The 20,887-nt window shown below is 45.9% G+C and overlaps 1 protein-coding gene across 3 annotated transcripts in view; it reads right to left on the reverse strand.

Moving 5' to 3' along the window:
* Nucleotides 1-20,887, reverse strand: part of ATP8B1 (ATPase phospholipid transporting 8B1) — a 114,704-nt gene that overhangs the window by 26,346 nt on the left and 67,471 nt on the right. For all 3 annotated transcript variants that reach the window (XM_075587020.1, XM_075587036.1, XM_075587027.1), the window contains 8 exons: nt 14,892-14,962; nt 11,924-12,006; nt 6,709-6,867; nt 6,165-6,253; nt 5,499-5,695; nt 3,813-4,021; nt 2,055-2,098; nt 1-104 (listed from right to left, as the gene is read on the reverse strand). The exon at nt 1-104 is cut by the window's left edge and continues 53 nt beyond it. In XM_075587020.1, coding sequence (XP_075443135.1) covers nt 1-104; nt 2,055-2,098; nt 3,813-4,021; nt 5,499-5,695; nt 6,165-6,253; nt 6,709-6,867; nt 11,924-12,006; nt 14,892-14,962 — 956 coding nt within the window. The remainder of the gene's footprint in view (nt 105-2,054; nt 2,099-3,812; nt 4,022-5,498; nt 5,696-6,164; nt 6,254-6,708; nt 6,868-11,923; nt 12,007-14,891; nt 14,963-20,887) is intronic.

A 20,887-nucleotide genomic window follows, 5' to 3' on the forward strand; every position in this document is an offset into this window, starting at 1 on the left:
TGGTGAATATCTGGATCCTTTCCAGACCGGATATTTTCAATCAAGTAATCGTCATTAAACGTAAACTTCTCATCAGCTAAAACATTCCAGCTGAAGTCTACTTGCTGCAAAATAAGAACACACAGGCAGGAGTAAAAAAAAAATAAACATGAAAAAGACTATAAGTATCACTGTACACCCTGTATTCCCAAAAGGCCATTCTTCTCAGAGAAACTCATCTTAGGGCAGCAATCCCCCACAAAAATGACTTTTTAAAATGAAAGGTTACCTGAACCGAGGGGTCCCCCTCTCCCAAGGCTCACTGGTTCCAGAGATATTTGTAGGTTTTTTTTGGCACAAACATGGACATAAATAGAGAGTCGTAATATCATCTCCCAATGATGTAACGTTCTATTGGCCAAGGGAGCAAGCCAAGGCAAGTTTGTGTCCACTGGGAAAGAACGCTTGCCTTGTGGACCCCCCCCTCCCCCCTATTTGGCAATATTAGAATGGGGGGCAGGGCATTGGAGTTCATGCAAGTTAAAAAAATATATATATTACAAGAAGGTAGGACTGCTGCTCTAAACAAGCCCTCCTTGACAGATTCGCTGTGTTGTGCAAAGTGTTTGATGCAAGAGAGGAGAGAGAGGAGAGAGAGAAGAGAGAGAGAAGAGAGAGAGAGGAGAGAGAGAAGATAAGAGAGAGAAGATAAGAGAGAGATAAGAGAGAGAGAGAAGAGAGAGAGATAGAGGAGAGGAGAGGAGAGAGAAGAGAGGGGAGGGATAATGAGAATCTAAAATGTAAAAAAAGTGAAGGCGCTGTATTCCCAGAGTAAGAGCGCTCTTGTATCACTTTAATGGGCCAACGTATTTTACTCCGCACTTTATTGCGGTCATAATGTCGCTAAAAGGCAATTGCCTCAACCTTCTATTGGCAGCACTGGGCACATGTGTAGTAGTTCAAATTCTTAAACATTAATATACAATAGAAAGGCTTGCAAGCGGAGAGATAGAAAGTAACCCTCACTGGGTACAAGCTTCTACAGCCTGATCTACTAGTTCAATGGTGCTTAACTCGTCCTCAAAACCCCCCAATCTGATCACGTTCTCAGGATATCCCTGCTTCAGCACAGGCGGCTGATTCTGTGGCTCAGTCGAAGACTGCACCACCTTGCTGAAACAGGGATATCCTGAAAAGCTGGCATATTGGGGTTTTTTCGAGGACCAGAGTTGAGCACCCCTGCACTAAAGTGTATTGAGTCCTAATGGAATATACTGTAGCATATAATGCCGTTACCGGTATGGATTCCCCAGATGTAATGTAGCTAGGCTTGGTAACAATACAATATAGATCACTGCAGCTCTATTGGGGCTGCCGAGTACACAATCTAGTTCATAACCTGCCTGTGATCATAAGGTACAGCTGTTCTATACGATATGGTATCATATACAACGCAGGTAAGTTTAAAACAGCTATGCATATATCACCCGTCTAATATAACCTCATGCAAAACAAAAAAGGATCAATTCCTGTATGTTTCTTTACATTTTTCCCCATAATGGGTTTTTTTGTTTGCCTTCCTCTGGATCAATAAGTATAGATATAGGATAAAGCATTTGTTGTCTAAATTTAGCATAGGTTGAACTTGATGGACATACGTCTTTTTTCAACCTTATCTACTATGTAACTATGTAAATGACAAAGCAGCTTTCCAAGGTAAGTGAAACAAAAAACAGAGTTTATTACTCCCATATTTTACAGTGGGGTCTCCTGCAGAGCTGAGGGAGAGGAAGGCCACCTGGTATGTGGGTCTAAACGTCGGAAATATTACACGAGTAATAAACTCTGTTACTGCTTCACTTACAGTATCATGAAATGCTGCCGAATTTGTTAGTTGCACGATTGATTGCAAGGCATGTATAAGCAAACCCCTAGCAGTGTAAGAACCCCCTCTTGTTATTTTTCACTACCCTGACATCTCTAGTTTTCCACCCTTTGAGCACCAAACCCCTACATTTTCACCACAGATTTATAATGCAGCAACTTAAGGGAACACAAAATATAACCGAACTAACCTCACTTAGGCCAGACTTCTGCCCAGCCACATGTCTTGGATTACCTAAAAAGAAATAATGCATTCATGTTTGTAACGATCTCCAATTTAACTTTTTAGTCTCAAAATGGATTCCGTTCTACACGTACTTTCTTTTGAGTGAAACATAATGGCACTGATCACTAATGCACAATTTTAGTAAATATATATATATATATATATATGAAAAGAATTTATAATTACAAGAAAGTCTTTACTTTTATAGCACTGGCAAAGCATGTGCTGTACATAGCATTCTGTGGGCACGTTAAGGCTAAGGCCCCGCTGCCTCAGACCACGCGCCCGCACTGCAGACTGGCGGCGCGTGGAGAGGCACTGGGGGCTTTCTGCGGTCTGTAGGGACCATTTTTGCGAGCGGGGGGGGGGCGTGGCCAAACTGGTCGGGCGGCGGCCATCACGGGGGCGGGGCCAAAACCAAAACAAAGCAGGGCTCGTTCACAGCACTGCAGCAGCTCCACACACGAGCACCCAAAATGGCGCTCTCAAGACAAGCAAAATCAAAATAAATAATAAATAACTGTAATAGAATATCTAACTATAATAGATAATAAATTAAATAAATAAAGCTAACAGCAAACTGCAAGCAACCTACAAGCTGAATGGCTGGAAAGCAATGTTTTCAAACACAAGTTTTCCCTCTTCCGTGTTTGAAAAAATTTGCTCCCATTGGCTAGCACTAGCTGGCTTGCCATTGGTTGATGGGAGCCAGTCTATGATTGGCCCCTTCGCGTAACATGTGACACGTCACCGCACGGGAACACAATTCTCTTGTATCCCCTGCTGGCTGACGCGTCACAGTACGTAGTCAGTTGGCAGTGAGGATGGACTGGGACCGGATCGTGAGGATAAACAGCAATGGTGAGTTGCGCTCACGCGGCCGCCCGCGCCACCGGGCGCAGCGGGTCCCAGGCCTAAGGCTGGGACACAAAGGGCTTAGAAGCTAATGTTGGTGCCTGAGGCCCAGGTAGATAAGGTGACAGGGAGAGAAGACTCGCCTGCTTCTGTCGGCATTCTTACCACAAAGCTACTCCTTCAGCCCATATTAAGGCGGTCTAGGACGGCTTGCTGCAGCCAACTCGCCATCGCCGATCAGCCGCCTCATCACGAAGGTAACCCCTAAGCTTACCCCTTACCCCAAAGGCCTCCAACATTAAGTTCTTACCCCAACGTGTTATCCCCTTACCCTAAAACCCATACCCCAACCCCTAATGCTAATCTTCATCCTAAAAACCTTAACCCCTTACTCTAAAAAGCTAAACCTTAACGATACCACTAATGTTCACCCTAAAAACCTTAGCCCTAACCCAACCCTAAAACCCCTAAAGTTAACCCCTCAATTTACCATAGCGGGGAGATGGCCAGCGGCGAGCTGCCCTCGGGGGCGAGTTGTCCCATTCCGATATTAAGAATAATTTTTGATATTAAGTAAATGAATGGGCTGTAGGATGCCATAAGACATGGCATCGCTCACTAAATATGGCATATGGAAAAATAACAATTTTAACTGTGTCTGGAATACAGAACTTTTTATGTGCATACATTTTCTTTTTCCCTGTCCTTTTTCTAACCTTCCTTTCCTAATGATCCTCTTTTTGGTTTGGTTAAACTTAATACCCAGTGTTACATTTGTAGGGTTCTGATAAAGTCGAATAGCACCTATTATTTTACATGGATATTAGTCTCCATACTGCGATAGTCACATGTTAGAAGCACGCCTTACCATACGTCTGTCCATTTATAGTACACTTCTTGAATGTCATTATATTCTGCGTCAGTGTTCCGGTCTTATCGGAGAAGATGTACTGGATTTGACCTAGCTGTTCGTTCAATGTGGTCGTCCTGGCCTTGGCTGGCGTATCCTTCGGAGCGTAATACATCTGCAGATCCCAGTTTATAAAGTAACTTTGACCCAAACGAATCACCTCAACACTAAACGTACACAACAAAAATGTGTTTAAAACGACGGAGAAAACAAACAGGTAATACCATTACTTTATGGAACATTGGATCTACAGATCTAGCACAATTGATCTTCACCCTCCCAGTCACTTGGAGCAGATGGACCGCGGCCCAAGTGCGGCTGTGACCGCGTCCCAGCACAGGGTGAATTTTCCGTAAGGGTAGAGGTGGTGGGTGAAGGGGTAGTTGCCCGGTGGTTTGACACTTAGATAATAAAAGTTCTTCTTTTATTTTTATTACATAGAGTAGGATTGAAGCAGGGGGTCTCCAGAGCTGAACCGCATGAATTTCAGGTCTGGGACACCCTGCTTCCCAAGGTACAGACCTCGATATCGGGTGGCGGTATCTCATGCAAGTGTAAATGTCCCGGTCACGTGGCACGAGTCATTTAAACTTGCAGGAGATATTGGTACCCCAAACTGGGGGATGTATCTAGGGAAGCAGGGGGTCCCAAGACCTGAAAGTCAAGCGGTTCAGCTCTGGAGACCCCCTGCTTAAATCCTTCTGTATGTAATAAAAATAAAAGCAGAACTTTATTGCCTTAGTGGCTAACCGCCGGGTAACTACCCCTTCACCCACTCCCTCTACCCTAATGGAAAAGTCGCCATGCGCTTGGCAGTAATGCGCTTGGCCGCAATCCGGAGATCCCCTGCTTCAATCCTACTGTAAGAACAGTACTACAAAGAAAAATGTAATTTTACATTTTAAAACGAGTTGTGCGGGGACAACACTATTACCTAAATAGCATACAAAAAAGCGCTTCAACCTACAAAACCTGTGAGCTAAATGTGCCTACAGCACTAGTAATTGCAATGAATGTGCAACAATGAATAATATTAACCACTGAAAGTGAAAATATCAATACAGTGAGGATTCCCTGGAGTGGTGTAAAACTCTTAACAGGAATGGCAGCCAAAGGGAAATGATATACAAGTTTTTCCAAACAACTGATACACAACAAAGCAGATCCCCGGCGCAAAAATATACCAAGTTGTACAGGGAGACAGAGGGACCGCTCATCTCTGTGCAGCTCTACCAGACAGAAACAGCCCAGTTGGATTAACGCAGCAGGAGTCCCACTCAGAAACAGGGACCCACGCTGCATTAATACTTTGGGGCGTGGGGAAATCACGATCGGGTGAACTGCGTTCAGGCGCAGTTTCTTTGCGCCCAAAATTAACATAAAAAACACTGCATCTGTAAGCGATTGAAATTAATTTGTGCGACTTTACCCAAGCGGCCCATATTCTTTGTAACTTCATCGTATGCAGAGTGGTGTTGTATTAGCCCAGGGGTGCGCAAAGTTTTTTGGCTGTGCCCCGGTCCCTGTGCTCACGCCACATTGCATTGTACACGGCAAGAAAATCATGACTCCTTTTTCCCATCCCAATTGAATTAAATTACTACAAGCGCCAGACTTTGACATACCCATGAGTCAGCATCTTACCTTACGTAGAGAGAAATTGGCACCATTGTATTGAGAACAATTATATAGCCCCAAAATGCAATAAAGCCTCGATAGGAAGGTGTGTAATTGTTTCCATCATATAGATACCAAGATACATTAGCTTTGCCGAATTGCTCTTCCCAAAATGTTTGTCCGATGGAAAGTCCAGCAGAAGCAAGGATCAGAAGAACAAATATCTGGTAAAATAAATATTTTGAGAAGGTTAATTGCTTCCTCAACCTTTAAGAATAACTACAAGAGAATATATATTATTATTTTTTGTTGTTTTCCTTCTTTCCAAAAGCAATTCTTGTGCAACTGCACTCACCCTTTTTATTCCTTGAAACCCTTGGTTATACAGTGCTTGGTCAGAAGAGGGAGCAGGACTCCCTTCTCTGTATCCACATAGAAAGGCAAAACATCTTCTCTGTACTAGTCTAGATCACTGATTCAGACGTCTCTGATATTCTTTATAAACAAGAATTTATATAACAGCCATACAAACAGACAATGGGACAGACGCAACAACGTTTCAGAGGAAGGGAAGAATATTCCCCGAAACGTTGTGGTCTGTCTGTCCCACAAATTCATGTTGATAGAGACTATAAGAGATTCTGTGTATAGCATAGTTTTTGTGGATTAAGAATCTGAAAAATCGTGCTTTACCGTGTACACCATGTAGTTCATTAGATAGTCAATTTTTGTTCTTTTCAATCTGGTTTTTCCACTGTTCCTCATAATTTTAGTATCCGCCCCTAAAAAACAAACAAAAAAATTAAAGCAGGCAATAGCGAGGGAAGTACATGCTCCAGAGATTTTACATCTAATATTGGTGCAGGTTAAACAAAAACAAAGTATAAAGGTGTCAGCCTAAACACCTACATCAGCCTATGGTCACTTACCTAATCTGTTGGGTAATGAATGTGTAACCGCTTGCTCACCATGTGCTTCATTTTTGTCCATGGAAAACCTTTGAGCACTCAGTAGAATAGGGTGACCATATAGAATAGGGTGACCATATAGAATAGCGTGACCGATTTTACACGAGCAGCCGGCAAGTGCTCTTCACACATACGCAGTCGGCGCTCACCAGGGGCATCCAAAAACCGGGACAGCACCCGAAAAAGTAAGGGCAGAGCCCTAAAAACCTGACTAAACCGGGACATCTGGTCACCCTACAGTAAAAATAAGTGACTACAAAAGAATTTACCTGCAAAAATAACGAGCCCGTGACAGTAAAGCGTATTGCGGATGGTACAGCCACGCAGCAAAATTTTATCTGCATCGAGCCCGTAACTCATTCCTTTCCAGAATAAGGTGCCCACAAACTTGTCCAAACGATTGTTAGGTTCTTCACATTCAACCAACCCTGAAGGTAAAAAGGAAGTGACCTGAGCATTAAAATACGTACGAGACTCGTTTTAAAAGAAATTCAATTAAAAAAACGTTTTAATCTGTATAATAAAAAGGATACAAGTACAACACCTGAAGTTCTGTGTATATGACGATGGTCCAGGAAAACTAGGCTCTCCCCCCTCCCCCCACAACTCCCTGGGGCCTAGCAGCCACTCAGACTCACTTCCTTGGCACACTGCAATCCGATTGGCTGCGAGGTCCCGGAGGGCGACCCTGATAGAGTTTCTTTTTCCTTACATGTTCGTATTCTTTTCAGGAGATCAGAAATGCAATAATTGCAGCAAGTAGGTTGAAATGTCCCAAATGAGCTAAACAAAATATATGAAAGAATGGCCAATTGCAAAGATTACCCTCTGATATTCCCAACAATAACCTCTAAAAATGTACCGATTTAGAAATTGTGGTTGGAACAGGATTATGTTTTTTTCTCCACTCTCTGGATGCCAGCATACTTGCACTAAAACTAGTTGTGCATTTCTCCCTGTTATGTGATTCCCTTTACTGTTTCATTGCAACAAATGTATTCTTCCCTCCCTGGTTTATCTGTTGCCTAGCAACAACAACACAGACCCCTGTTGGGTTCTCCCAGAAACCCTGGTTGTATAGTTAGTAAATAGAATATAACTTAAATCTAGGTACCAAAGTTATATAGGTGGGGAAAAAAAGTAGGACATTTTGAGTAAATAAGCATGAAAGAGTACTATATCCTGTTTGTACAGACTAGCATGCTTCCTTTTGGATCCAGCAGTCTGTGAATACAAATCTCTTACTGCCTCTCCCATACAAGGCATTCTTAATTTACCTCTCCCCCACAGTACCCCTCGTGTTATTGTTTGTTTTGCAATAAAAGAGCAGAAAGGAAAGAAGGACTCGGGGTGCATCTAAGGCCCGGGCCATAGAGGGGTGAGGCGATCCGAACCGCGCTGACGCTGAGGCTCGCCTGCTGAAATCTGGGCGATTTCATGCCCATACAGGCGAGCCAGCGGGCGCGATCGGAGCCGGGGGAGGTGGTTGGAGGCGGGGCAGTGACGTCGCTGGGCCAATCGCCCGCGACGCACTGACGTCGACGTCACGGCGCCGTGACGTCGACACTGCTGTGCTGGGATTGGAGGTTTTCAGCCGACAGCGCGCTGAAAAACAGCTTGGCGCTCGGCTGAAACCTCCATCTCGTCAGCACGCCTGCGGACGCTTGCGTGAGCCCCCTCTCAAGGCATCCTCATTGAGGATGCAGGGGCTCAGCGCGGAGCGTCCGCACGCCTCAGCACGGCATGTCCTTCTATGGACTCGGCCTAAAAGGAGTGAGAGATAACCTGCCTGGCCTTACCTCTGTTACAAGAGCCTAAAGTGCCAGAACAGTGATGCTGGTGCAGTGTCTGATTACAGCATTATCACAATAAACATGGAGGCAGGATGGTTTTGAAAAAAAATAAAAAAAATGATAGATACTACCGGTATTAAAATACATTTCCATTAAAAAACAAACCTCAGAAAGCAGTAGTACTTGTGTAAAAAATAAAAAATTAATAAAAAAAAGGGCAGTATCTCTTGGTAGCACAACCACATTTCAACAACCGATTAGAAACTATTTTAGTTTTAAGCATTGGGTCCAATATCGATGATTCCTCTCCCAGAATCCATCCCCTGCTCGCCTCATTCTCACAGTTTATTAGCTCTCTCACAAGGGAGAATCTTCAAATGGGAAATTATTCGCCCACGCCCAAAAACGTTTTCAAACAAATAATCAATGCAACAAGGCTTCCTTAAGAAAAGAATCAGTTAGTCTTAAAAATAATGGTACTGATCTGGATTTAAAAATAATTTAAAAAAAAATCTAAACCAGATTATAATTTAAAGAGAAGGTTCTGCAATATTAATGGTATAAAAAGGTATTTTCTAAAAATAAAATAACTGTAAAAAGGAAGATAAACCAATTGGGCAAAACAGCCAGTGCTACCCTTACCCCTGATACTATCCCACCTAAGGGTGCTAAGGTAGTTCCAGCCATTAGCGATTTTTCTATGAGCGGAAGCAATTTGTTGTTCCTGCATAACTCCGCTACTTTGACCTTTTGACGTAATGACTACATTATCCGGTACACAAGGGGCCCGCCATGATGCACTAGCGACCTCATGTTCTATTGCAGGGCTGGCCAACGCCAGGTCTTCGGAATGACAGCCACCTGTGCTGAAGCAGGAAAATCCCTTATACCTGGCCTGTTGGTGACCCTAGAGGACGGGGAATTGGCCACCCCAGTTCTATTGGCTCAATCTATAAGGGAGATTGCGATGAGTAGCACGGAACACGATCTGGCCTGCTCTGGAACAGAAAAGGAGACCTCACATGATCGCTACATGCAAAGGGTTTACTGGCAATGCAGGCGTGGACAATGCTATTAAAAAGCAGCGTCACTGTGCCGGACTCGTGTGATGTAATAAAGTGTAAAAGGGTACATCAATGTGGACCTTTATTACCAAAAAGATATACACACTGTTAAAGCTGCAGGAGCAGAAAGGAAGATAGGAAATCCGTAAAGATAATCTATTTTAACTATATGTAGCCCCCTGTAAACAGCACAGGCTATACCTATCTTCCTTCTACTGTGGTAAGTCCTGTTAAGATCAGGCGCCAGTAATCATTATGGGTTTTCCCCCGTCATAGCCCTAACCTGAATGGTAGATGCCGGCCTGGACTCTGCTGCAGGCGTGAGCAAGAGGGGAGGTTCTGCTGACACCAGGAGGGGAGGGGCTAGCTCTATATTTAGCAGCCCACTCCGGTGAGTGAGGAGTTGTCTTCACGATTGCTGTGTGCCATGTTCGTTCTTATTGAGGGTCCGCTAAGGAAGAGTTCGAGCGAGCAGAGAGACCAAGAGTCTAGAGCTGCTGAGTATTAGGCCGTAAGCCACGAATCCTGCGGAACGGTCTGAGGAGTATCAGGAGGCTACGGGCTCCCCGGCGCAGCATGCTGGTTGAGAGCGAGAGGAACCAAACCGATCAGCGTCTGTAAGTAAAGCTGATAGAACCATAGACTGGTGGACCAATGCCCTCACCCCACTGCCAGGGGTGATGGGAATCGAAATCCAGACCCACCCCGAGAATAACCTCGGGGGTGGGCCACGGGGTATTGCCGCCCTAGCTCAGACCATCCTGTCGGCCGAGTGACTTGGAGGGAAGGAGAGGAGGAGGTCGTGGGGAGTTGAGCAGGTTGTACTTGGCTCTGGCGATTGTTTTGTGGCTGCTGGAAGCCTTATCATTGGGATATCGTTGCCCTGTCAAATAAAAAGACTGTTCTGCACCCGTAAAGACTGTGTGTGATTTGGAGAGTATAACCCTGGGACCCGAGGGGTTCTTCTATACCGGTCCTATCCCATTACCCTGGGAGTATAGAAGATGGAGGCGCTGCACCACTGAGATAATATGGAGGCTACCACCCCAGAAGCCGGTCCTGGCTCTCCCACAACATCGCAGGAAGCTCAGGCCCTCCTGTTCCTCACAGGTACGCACCACTACACCTGTAACCATGCATCCCTCACACTCCCGTAGAGATTGGGGGGGGAGGGGGGGAAACAGGGTTACATATAAAAAAAAACAAATAGAAGAGTGAAGCGGTAAAATTATATTCATTTTATAGCATGTACTACAAGGTTTCAGTTAAAGGGCAATGTTAAATAAAATGCTGATTTATTAGCTACCGTATAAACAAACTGATCAACGTAAAGCTCACCCAAGAATTTCACCACTTTTGCTTTGATATATGAACCCCAGTATCCTTATAAAGTGAAATATAACAATCTTTTCTTGAACAAAACTAACCATACATAAAGCAAAGATTTGGCCAGGTTTTTTCTTTAATAATGGAGTAGGATACATTATTTTTCTTATAGGTGGGAGGGGAAGCCTCTGAAGGAGGACGAGAGCTACATTTATCACACCCTGTCAGAGTAAATAAAGGTAAGGGAGGGGGAGATATTGTGGTTTTGCCTGCGCAACGTGACAACACAAAAGGGAGTAGCCAGAGGAAATCTAACCCTTCCCAAGTCTCACATCACCATGTTTACAAATGCACTGAAATTATTTCAAACGACTTCCTGGTGCTGGATGTTGATTAAACAAAGGATCAGCAGCCAAGTCTGAGTCCCTTAACCATTGCACCGCCAGTAGTACTGTCCTGGAACCAGATTGTTTATTTTCCCAGTTCTGAGACAGCCATTACTCCTCAGTGTAATGTTAATTTGTAACTTCCCTCTTTGGCTTCTCGTTCCTTGCCTTGGCAACTCCCCTGTACTCCATAGTGAGCTGGGCTGCCCCTCCTCCCCCTGCTAGTTGGCACAGTCCTCGTCTTATTTCCTGCTTGTCTAGGCCAGCAGCCATCTTGAAGCAGTCACCTCACTCAACTCCTGATAAAGCTATTGTAATTTACCTATCCCTAATACTAAGGCCAGGTCTCCGCTGGCTACTGCAGCGCCCGGGACAATAGCCGCCCCCCAATGGGGCCGGGCCCGGTGTGAGGAGGGGGCCGCTGCGCTGCACGCCGAGTTTGTGGCACACATGAAAATTGAGATGGGAACTAGCGACGGAGTGCTAGGCCGCGCCCCTCGGCGGTTCAGCCTGTGAGGGCGAACCTGCCGGGTGACGTCATGGCCGCGCCCCATCACTCCCCAGTCACGCCCCCCGTAGCTCTCTGCAGACCAGGGAATTCAGCTGCACGTGCACGCCCTGCCTCGCAGGCGCATGTGCAGCACAGGCAGCGGGGCCGCAGCCTAAGCTGGCCCCTTTACCTAGCAGTATCCCACTTGCCATCCTAGCTCCCTTTCCCTTCCATTGCTCCCATGCCCAAGTATTTCCCCGCAGTATCTTTTACCCTTTTTATTTCTTGTTGTTGTCAAAATAAACACAAATAAATAGATTCCCTTGCGTGGTATATGGGATTGAGTTAAGCTGCCTGCCCCTACTCATTTGCCACAGTGATCTTGGGATAGAACAAGTACAGTTTGATCCCTTTCAATTACTCACCGTCAAACTGTGCCAGTGCCGCTTCTTCTTGGAGAAGCTGGTCTGTTACTTCAAGTGACATTCTGAATTTCATGTTCGTTTCTCTGAAAAGTGTAGAAAGATTAAATGCCACAATATGTGAAAGTATACTGCATAAACCACACATGCACCAAGGACCACTAATAAGAGGATATTAGCACCGTCTAGGTTTTGTACATGGAAGAAAAAAAAACCCACTGTAAACAGAGCCGCCTCATCTTGCACGCACTTCAATTTGGCGGTTACACAAATGACCGTGCTAATATAGTGGTACAGGCAGTAATCCCTTGTGTGAGAGAATGGAGTGAAGAACGTTGGCAGTGAAAATAAGTGTGTTAGAAAAAGTGCCCTATTTTGCAAAGCTTAATAAGGTTTCTAATGGTTTTTTTTAGATTTATTTTCTCCAGAGAAAACAAAATGGTACACTTGTTGGTTAAGTCAGGGGTTCTCAACTCCAGTCGACAAGCCCCCCACCCCGCCGCCCCCAACAGGTCAGGTTTTTAGGATATCCCTGATTCAGCACAGGTGGCTCACTCAATCCCTGCATCAGCACAGGTGGCCCACTCAGTCAGCAAATGAGCCACCTGTGCTGAAGCTGGGATATCCTGAAAACCTGACCTGTTGGGGGGTGGGGGGGGGCGGGCTGTAGGACAGGAGTTGAGCAGACCTGCGTTAAGTGATGTATATTAAAAATACATCTAGATGCGGTCACTAATGCAAGAGAGGGTTGTTACCTTCTATCTGATAGGAATGAGATATGTCATGCTGCTAATAGATCAATATTAAAGCAGCAATCACAGGGCTTGATTTTACCTTCACTTTACCAGCATATAAAAAGATAAAGATCTCGCAAACCAGTGGGTCCTTAAGCTACAAAAAAGTGCGGTCCAGCTCCCGGACACCCCAAAAAGGGGGGGGGGGGGGAAATGCTGCTTAACCTCGAGTTGACTAGTAATGAAAAGACCCGAGTGAGCGGTCCTGAAAGTTAGCGTCTATAAGGAATAAGCCAATAAAATGGCACCACTATAACATTGTTCATGGATTACCTTCGGACAGAACCGTTCTATTATCCGGACGCTCTGCACTGTAGTAGCGCCTGCCAAGTCACGGCCCATTTCACAATACAACAGATCACATTTTCCATATGAAACAATGGCAGTGGTTACACAGCAGCTGCACGTGCTCACTATAGATTGTCCTTTTTGTCTGATTCCTAACAATAAAACTCTGACATTTGCATCCTAAGAGCAAAGTAAATAATAATTTCTCTGTTTCTCCGAGTGTAAAAAAAAAAACAAAAAAAAAAGTTGACAAGCTGTAAGACTGAAATTCATAAAAAGCAGCAGGGAAGTAGTCAATCATTAATACATGTTAGCAAAGTTTATCTTAAGGCCACATAATTCTGGGTGTTTACAAGTTGTGATTCCTTTATTGGACCAATAATTCTTAAATGAATAATGCACATGCTATTTTTTGGACATTACACAAGTAGATTTAGGTTACTTTCGAAGAACAGTAGGGAGGGAGCGCTACATGAATGTCAACAATCCTACCAATGGTCTCTTGTTTATCCCTTTAAGTATCAAATGTCCCTGAATATTCAGTGGTACTGCTAGATTTATTTGTGTTCTCCGCAGGAATGGTTTTATGGCACTTTTACCTCCCTGGTGTAAGTCTGACTACTATATCGGAGAATTGATGAGCCCTCTAAAACCTATTTCTTAGTTTGCCTATAGCCTAGTGACACCTCTGTGCATATTTATAGATGATTTGACACAAGACATTAGACCTTTGCCTTAAAAATACCAAAAATCTGTGATGGACCTAAATACAAAAGTAATAAAAAAAGATAAGAAATTAGAATCTGGTTCTGACACCTTCCAAAGGTTCTATGGAAAGAGTTACTGCTGTGACAAACACACCCTCTCTTGCAGCAGAAAGCTTGAATTGTAAAGGGTGATGCATTTTAACGGAGCATAAGGCTCCGGCCCCAGTGGTCACGAGTGCACACGTGTCAGAGCGTCTGGCGGCGCGTGCACCTGTTTCAGCCGCAGACCTTTCAGAGGCCAACAGGCGATCCGACATGGGGGCGTGGCCATGACGTCATGCGGCTGGTTCACTCTCATTGGCTGAACCGCCGCTGTGACGTGGCCAATGTCTTTTGGCCAAGGCGTTCGCGCATCGCGGCTTGTGCGCGCACGCACGACGACTGGGGTCTGCTCCATAGAAGGCTGTGACTTGTGTGCTGCGCGCACGTCGTAGCGGCCACTGGACACTTAGCCAAAGTGTACACGGCTTATGAAACCACAATAGTTTCTTCTTTAAGTGCACTGTGGGTAAAAAATAAGAAGGTAAGTCCTAAAGTGATGAGTAGGGGTGAACATGAACTTTGTATGGAGGCTTGAAGTGGACTGTAGAAAGGATTATTATAAATTAGCAGGAGCCATGTGTAGGTGTCAAAGGTGGGTGAATAGCAGAGGTGTGAAGAGGTGTCGGACTGTCATTCTCACACACTAAAATATGGAGCAGGGACCTAATTAAATGTTGCCATATTGTTTCATGAATCCAGTGTCTTGATTTAAGACCATATTCTTCCTTTCAGAACAAATGCAGAAGTTAGACAACATGCCTCTGGATTGCGAAAAGTTCTGCCTCAAAAGAGTTCATGTATTGGTGTCTGAATCTGGCGATTCATCCTGGTCTGAAGGGAATGTTTGGTTTTCTCAAACCAGTTCATATTAGTGCATTCTCTAAATTTGTTAAGCTGCACCACACTACTTTATATGCATACTTAGCCATGGCAAAGGTGGTTTCTGTCTATTGATGCTTACCAGTCTTGCATTTCTTTTGACGTTAAGAGCTGTCACATGGTGGCCGGTAGAAAATAGACATGCTGAATTTATTAGGATTACATATTGTACCAACGTTGTGAAAATAAGAGAAAACATACCCATCAAGTTCAGCTGTTTCGACGTAGCACAGGCTGTTCGGTTCTGAGCTGGACAGCAGCAGTACATCTGCCTACAAGAAAACGTAAGAGAATGCAACCAATTAAGTGATTGCATTGAAGAACAACCTTTGTATACGCTTTAAGAAGGCTGTGTTTTTTTTTCTATGGTTTTGGTTTGTCCACACAAATTTCCATGCAACAAGTACTGTAGAAGGGGCAAGCAACCTTCCCAAGTAGTGGCAACGTCCTGCAGGCAAGTCTGTGCAAGGTGAGAAGTATCAATATAGTAAAGCAACCTCCTAGCATATCCATTCAGAACAGAGACACACGAGGGCTGGAATTACGGGAGTAAGTACAGTGGTGATGTTAATATCTATAGATTTTCCCTGGAAACCTGCAAATATTTCTTCACCCCTACAGCCAGTTCTAACTACAAGGTAACTTCTGGAATAACCGTCTTCTCTCCACTTGTACAGGACTGCTCTGTATATATTTAACATCCTAAGTGCTGGTGAGCCTATACTTGGACACTGGTATCTGATACGCTGCACTTGATATTATCACACTTTTAATCCATGTCACTATTTTGTACATATATTTGTGTAATTTCGCTATTTTTTTGATCTTGTTATTCTGACATTATTTTATATAAATACCCAATCAAAGTTAATTATTCATTATCACAATTGTTCTACTCTTACTGGTCATGCGAGTGCAGCATACAGTGCGTTTCCTTGATCATTTGCCATATTTACGAGAATGCCACATTGAGCCACCTGTGCTGAAGCGGGGATGTCCTTAAAACCTGACCTGTTGGCGACCCATGAGGACTGGAGTGGGACACCCGTGCTCTACTACATACAAAGTCCTAAAAAATGTCAGGACCACCACTGCAGTAGAGGTATCCCAACACTGGCTAAGACTGCTACTAAGTAACACGTGTACACATTAAAACGCCCCCAAATAAAAAAAATCTATATATATTTTCTGATCTTGTTGCAGTGCAGATACTATCATTATTAATTTGGATACTGTATTATGAGAGGCGTACAATACTGTAAACTGCTAGATATGCGTAAAAGGTCTATAATGAACATAAGCTTTTGCACGGAGGCTGGTACATGGAGGTACATGGGGGCTGGAACTATGGGGTTTGGGGGGGGGGGGTTGTTGCTGCTGTCCCCTCGGGTTTCTACATGTTTACATTATAGAAATGTATGGATGCTGCCGATTTTGTATGCACAGCACTCCATTCAAAAGATAGTTATTGCAGTCCTGGATAACTATATTCTAAGTTTAGGCTAAAGAGTCAACTTGGTTACTGCTGGGTCCCGTGTCCCCCTGATTGATAGAGTGTGAATACAAAACAACGTGTGCTTTAAAACACTTGCGTGTTTTGCGGTGAACATACTACGGCTTTAAATAAACTATACTGTCAAAGCCTCTTCTGGTGTTCCAGCTTCCAAACAAGCATTGTAAAGCAAACATCTTGACATTTCTATGATACAATCCATGTTTGGCAGCGAGCATCCTCTAGTATTGATACACTTATCCGGCAAGAATACAGAGGGGGGGGCTGGCAAATTTGAAAGCAACAGCAGTCCAGCAATATCATCATTTAAAGTGTAGTGATCTTATTATCTTATCTCTTTCTTAAAAAGGGGCAGTTCCCTTTAGGTCATTATTTTACATCCCAGTCCCTCGCCTCTTTTTTAAATTTATTTTTTTACATGGGTAGGCAGCAGGGGGTCCCCAAAGCTTAGAGTATTTTCAAATAAGATGACCCCCTGTTTACCACACGTTAAAAAAGGAAATTAAAAAAAAAGGAGGGTTGCAGGAGATAGACTTCTCATTTAATACAGAACCCTCTCCTTCATAATACGCACAAATTTGTAAGTATCTTGTATTGATTGCATCTTGTCTGCGATGTGTAGGATAAAGCTCAAACAAGAGCAGCGTATAGTTGTGTTTAGAGCAATACTTGTCAGAATTTAGCGCACTGAAGAGATTGCTTTTGTAATGATATATATACCGTGGGAAGGAGAGGGGAAGGGGGAAGGGAAGGTAAGTACACCTCTGCTCAGCTGAAGTTTAATAAGTGATGTAGATAAGGTGCTGGACTGAGAATTGTAATAACAATACACCAAAAGAGAAAAGAACTCAGTAGATAATAGCACTCAATTATCGCTAGTGTAGTGTCAATCTTAAAATATCTTTATTTAACTAAACTATTAAAATAAATGGTGCATAGAAGGGTATATAAAAATACATCATGACACAGTGTGTCTAATGACTGGCGTAATACCTGAAATAGCGAGTCGCTACCACTGAATAGACCCCTATTGTCAGTCTCAAAATGGAAGTGTCAGCTGCAGTAGTAGGATAGATAACTACTTGAGTTCCCCCCTGGCCAGGGAGAGGAATGAGATGGTATAAGGCTGGGAATGGTGAATCTACTCTGATTGTGAGATTGGGCTACTGCTCTGTATCAGAGTATCCAAGCTTAGTAGCTGTAGCTAGTTTGTTGAACCAAGTTCCAAACCTCTATAATAGGGGTGTGATTGGCAACATATTGCTGAGCTGACAGGCAGCTCCCACGAAGGTAGTACCTCTATCTGTTGTAGCAGTGCTGCTAGTATATAGCTGTTCCCTCCGTGAATGCTGGAGGGGAGAGCTAGATAAGCTATGGAGCTGTATCGATGGCGTTACGAGCCATTCACCTCAAAATCGCAGCTTTAGTTCAAGTATGTACCATGATGAATATGCCTGACACTTCAAAATTAAAAGAGCCCCGTCGACGATCGTTTCGCGTGCTTCCGCTTTCTCAAGCCTCTGGGCTCATGGAACATACTTACTTGAACTAAGGCTGCGATTTTGGGGTGAATGGCTCGTAACGCCATCGATATAGCTCCATAGCTTATTCAGCTCTCCCCTCCAGCATTTACGGAGGGAACAGCTATATACTAGCAGCACTGCTACAACAGATAGGCAGCTCCCACAAAGGTAGTACCTCTGTCAGCTCAGCAATATGCTGCCACTCACCCCCTATTATAGAGGTTTGGAATTTGGTTCAAACAACTAGCTGCAGCAGTCTGCTACTAAGCTTGGATACTCTGATACAGAGCAGTAGCCCAATCTCACAATCAGATTAGATTCACCATTCCCAGCCTTATACCATCTCATTCCTCTCCCTGGCCAGGGGGGAACTCAAGTAGTTATCTATCCTACTACTGCAGCTGACACTTCCATTCTGAGACCGACAATAATGGTCTATTCCAGTGGTAGCGACTCGCTATTTCAGGTATTACGCCAGTCATTAGACACACTGTGTCATGATGTATTTTTATATACCCTTCTATGCACCATTTATTTTAATAGTTTAGTTAAATAAAGATATTTTAACATTGACACTACACTAGCGATAATGGAGTGCTATTATCTACTGAGTTCTTTTCTTTTTTGGTTTATTGCTTTTGTAATTAACCAGGAGGAAGGGATAGATTAGAGGAAAAAGAATAGAAAGTGTGCAAGTGCAGCCATATTGGGAGAGAGCCAAGTGAGGCAGAGAGGTTAAAGTGCGTCAGTGTTGAGGGATAGTCTGATGCAATATGAAAGAGTTTAGAACAGCAGTAAAACAAGAGCAGTGTGTGAAGTATCTTGTAAAGAGTAGGTTTTGTGGAGGCAGGCGGTTAGAAGTTTCAACAGTTGCACTAGCCGGGCACCGTGCAGCAGCCCCAGCTGTACCAGCCGGGTACCGTGCAGCTGCCCCAGCTGTACCAGCCGGGCATCGTGCAGCAGCCCCAGCTGTACCAGCCGGGCACCGTGCAGCAGCCCCAGCTGTACCAGCCGGGCACCGTGCAGCAGCCCCAGCTGTACCAGCCGGGCACCGTGCAGCAGCCCCAGCTGTACCAGCCGGGCATCGTGCAGCAGCCCCAGCTGTACCAGCCGGGCACCGTGCAGCAGCCCCAGCTGTACCAGCCGGGCACCGTGCAGCAGCCCCAGCTGTACCAGCCGGGCACCGTGCAGCAGTCCCAGCTGTACCAGCCGGGCACCGTGCAGCAGTCCCAGCTGTACCAGCCGGGCACCGTGCAGCAGCCCCAGCTGTACCAGCCGGGCACCGTGCAGCAGTCCCAGCTGTACCAGCCGGGCACCGTGCAGCAGTCCCAGCTGTACCAGCCGGGCACCGTGCAGCAGCCCCAGCTGTACCAGCCGGGCACTGTGCAGCATTCCCAATTGTACCAGCCGGGCACCGTGCAGCATTCCCAATTGTACCAGCCGGGCACTGTGCAGCATTCCCAATTGTACCAGCCGGGCACCGTGCAGCAGTCCCAGTTGGGCACCGTGCAGCAGTCCCAGTTGTACCAACCGGGCACCGTGCAGCAGTCCCAGTTGGGCACCGTGCAGCAGTCCCAGTTGTACCAGCCGGGCACCGTGCAGCAGTCCCAGTTGGGCACGTGCAGCAGTCCCAGTTGTACCAGCCGGGCACCGTGCAGCATTCCCAATTGTACCAGCCGGGCACCGTGCAGCAGTCCCAGTTGGGCACCGTGCAGCAGTCCCAATTGTACCAGCCGGGCACTGTGCAGCATTCCCAATTGTACCAGCCGGGCACCGTGCAGCAGTCCCAGTTGGGCACCGTGCAGCAGTCCCAGTTGTACCAGCCGGGCACCGTGCAGCAGTCCCAGTTGGGCACCGTGCAGCAGTCCCAGTTGTACCAGCCGGGCACCGTGCAGCAGTCCCAGTTGGGCACCGTGCAGCAGTCCCAGCTGTACCAGCCGGGCACTGTGCAGCATTCCCAGTTGTACCAGCCGGGCACCGTGCAGCAGTCCCAGTTGGGCACGTGCAGCAGTCCCAGTTGTACCAGCCGGGCACCGTGCAGCATTCCCAATTGTACCAGCCGGGCACCGTGCAGCAGTCCCAGTTGGGCACCGTGCAGCAGTCCCAATTGTACCAGCCGGGCACTGTGCAGCATTCCCAATTGTACCAGCCGGGCACTGTGCAGCATTCCCAATTGTACCAGCCGGGCACCGTGCAGCAGTCCCAGTTGGGCACCGTGCAGCAGTCCCAGTTGTACCAGCCGGGCACCGTGCAGCAGTCCCAGTTGGGCACCGTGCAGCAGTCCCAGTTGTACCAGCCGGGCACCGTGCAGCAGTCCCAGTTGGGCACCGTGCAGCAGTCCCAGTTGTACCAGCCGGGCACCGTGCAGCAGTCCCAGTTGGGCACCGTGCAGCAGTCCCAGTTGTACCAGCCGGGCACCGTGCAGCAGTCCCAGTTGGGCACCGTGCAGCAGTCCCAGCTGTACCAGCCGGGCACTGTGCAGCATTCCCAATTGTACCAGCCGGGCACCGTGCAGCAGTCCCAGTTGGGCACCGTGCAGCAGTCCCAGTTGTACCAGCCGGGCACCGTGCAGCAGTCCCAGTTGTACCAGCCGGGAACCATGCAGCAGTCCCAGCTGTACCAGCCGGGCACCGTGCAGCAGTCCCAGTTGTACCAGCCGGGCACCGTGCAGCAGTCCGTCTTTTCTCCTCTTGCACTGGACAACCACCACTGAGGCCACTCAAATGAACAGTACAGTTTACATTCTACCTCATCACTTAAATGGGCCGGCACCAACGTTTCCCTTATCCTAAAACCAGGCCTGGTAATACCTAAGCACAAATGCCAAGGGGGTGCACCCATGGACCATGGGGAATGTTTAGTATGGGACATAGTTGTACAAATTTGTTGAAAAATGCAAAAGAAACTAAGGGAAAGTAGTCCGGTGTAATAAATCTGTTTAAGCTGTAAACCAACCACCCTTGCGGGTTAAATTCTTCTCCACCCTGTGAGAGGTACGTACATGTACTGGCATCACAAAAACAAAGAAACGGAGAGCGCACCGAGATTAAGTAGATATGGGTACGTAATTAAAAATGTCCCACAACAGGACTACATATTACAAATAGAAAGCAAAAAATGCATAGCATTCGTCGACGAAGCACGCAGTGCGAAACGCGTAG

This window comes from Ascaphus truei, chromosome 1, assembly GCF_040206685.1.
Source record: "Ascaphus truei isolate aAscTru1 chromosome 1, aAscTru1.hap1, whole genome shotgun sequence".
In the NCBI taxonomy this organism is placed as follows: Eukaryota; Metazoa; Chordata; class Amphibia; order Anura; family Ascaphidae; genus Ascaphus; species Ascaphus truei.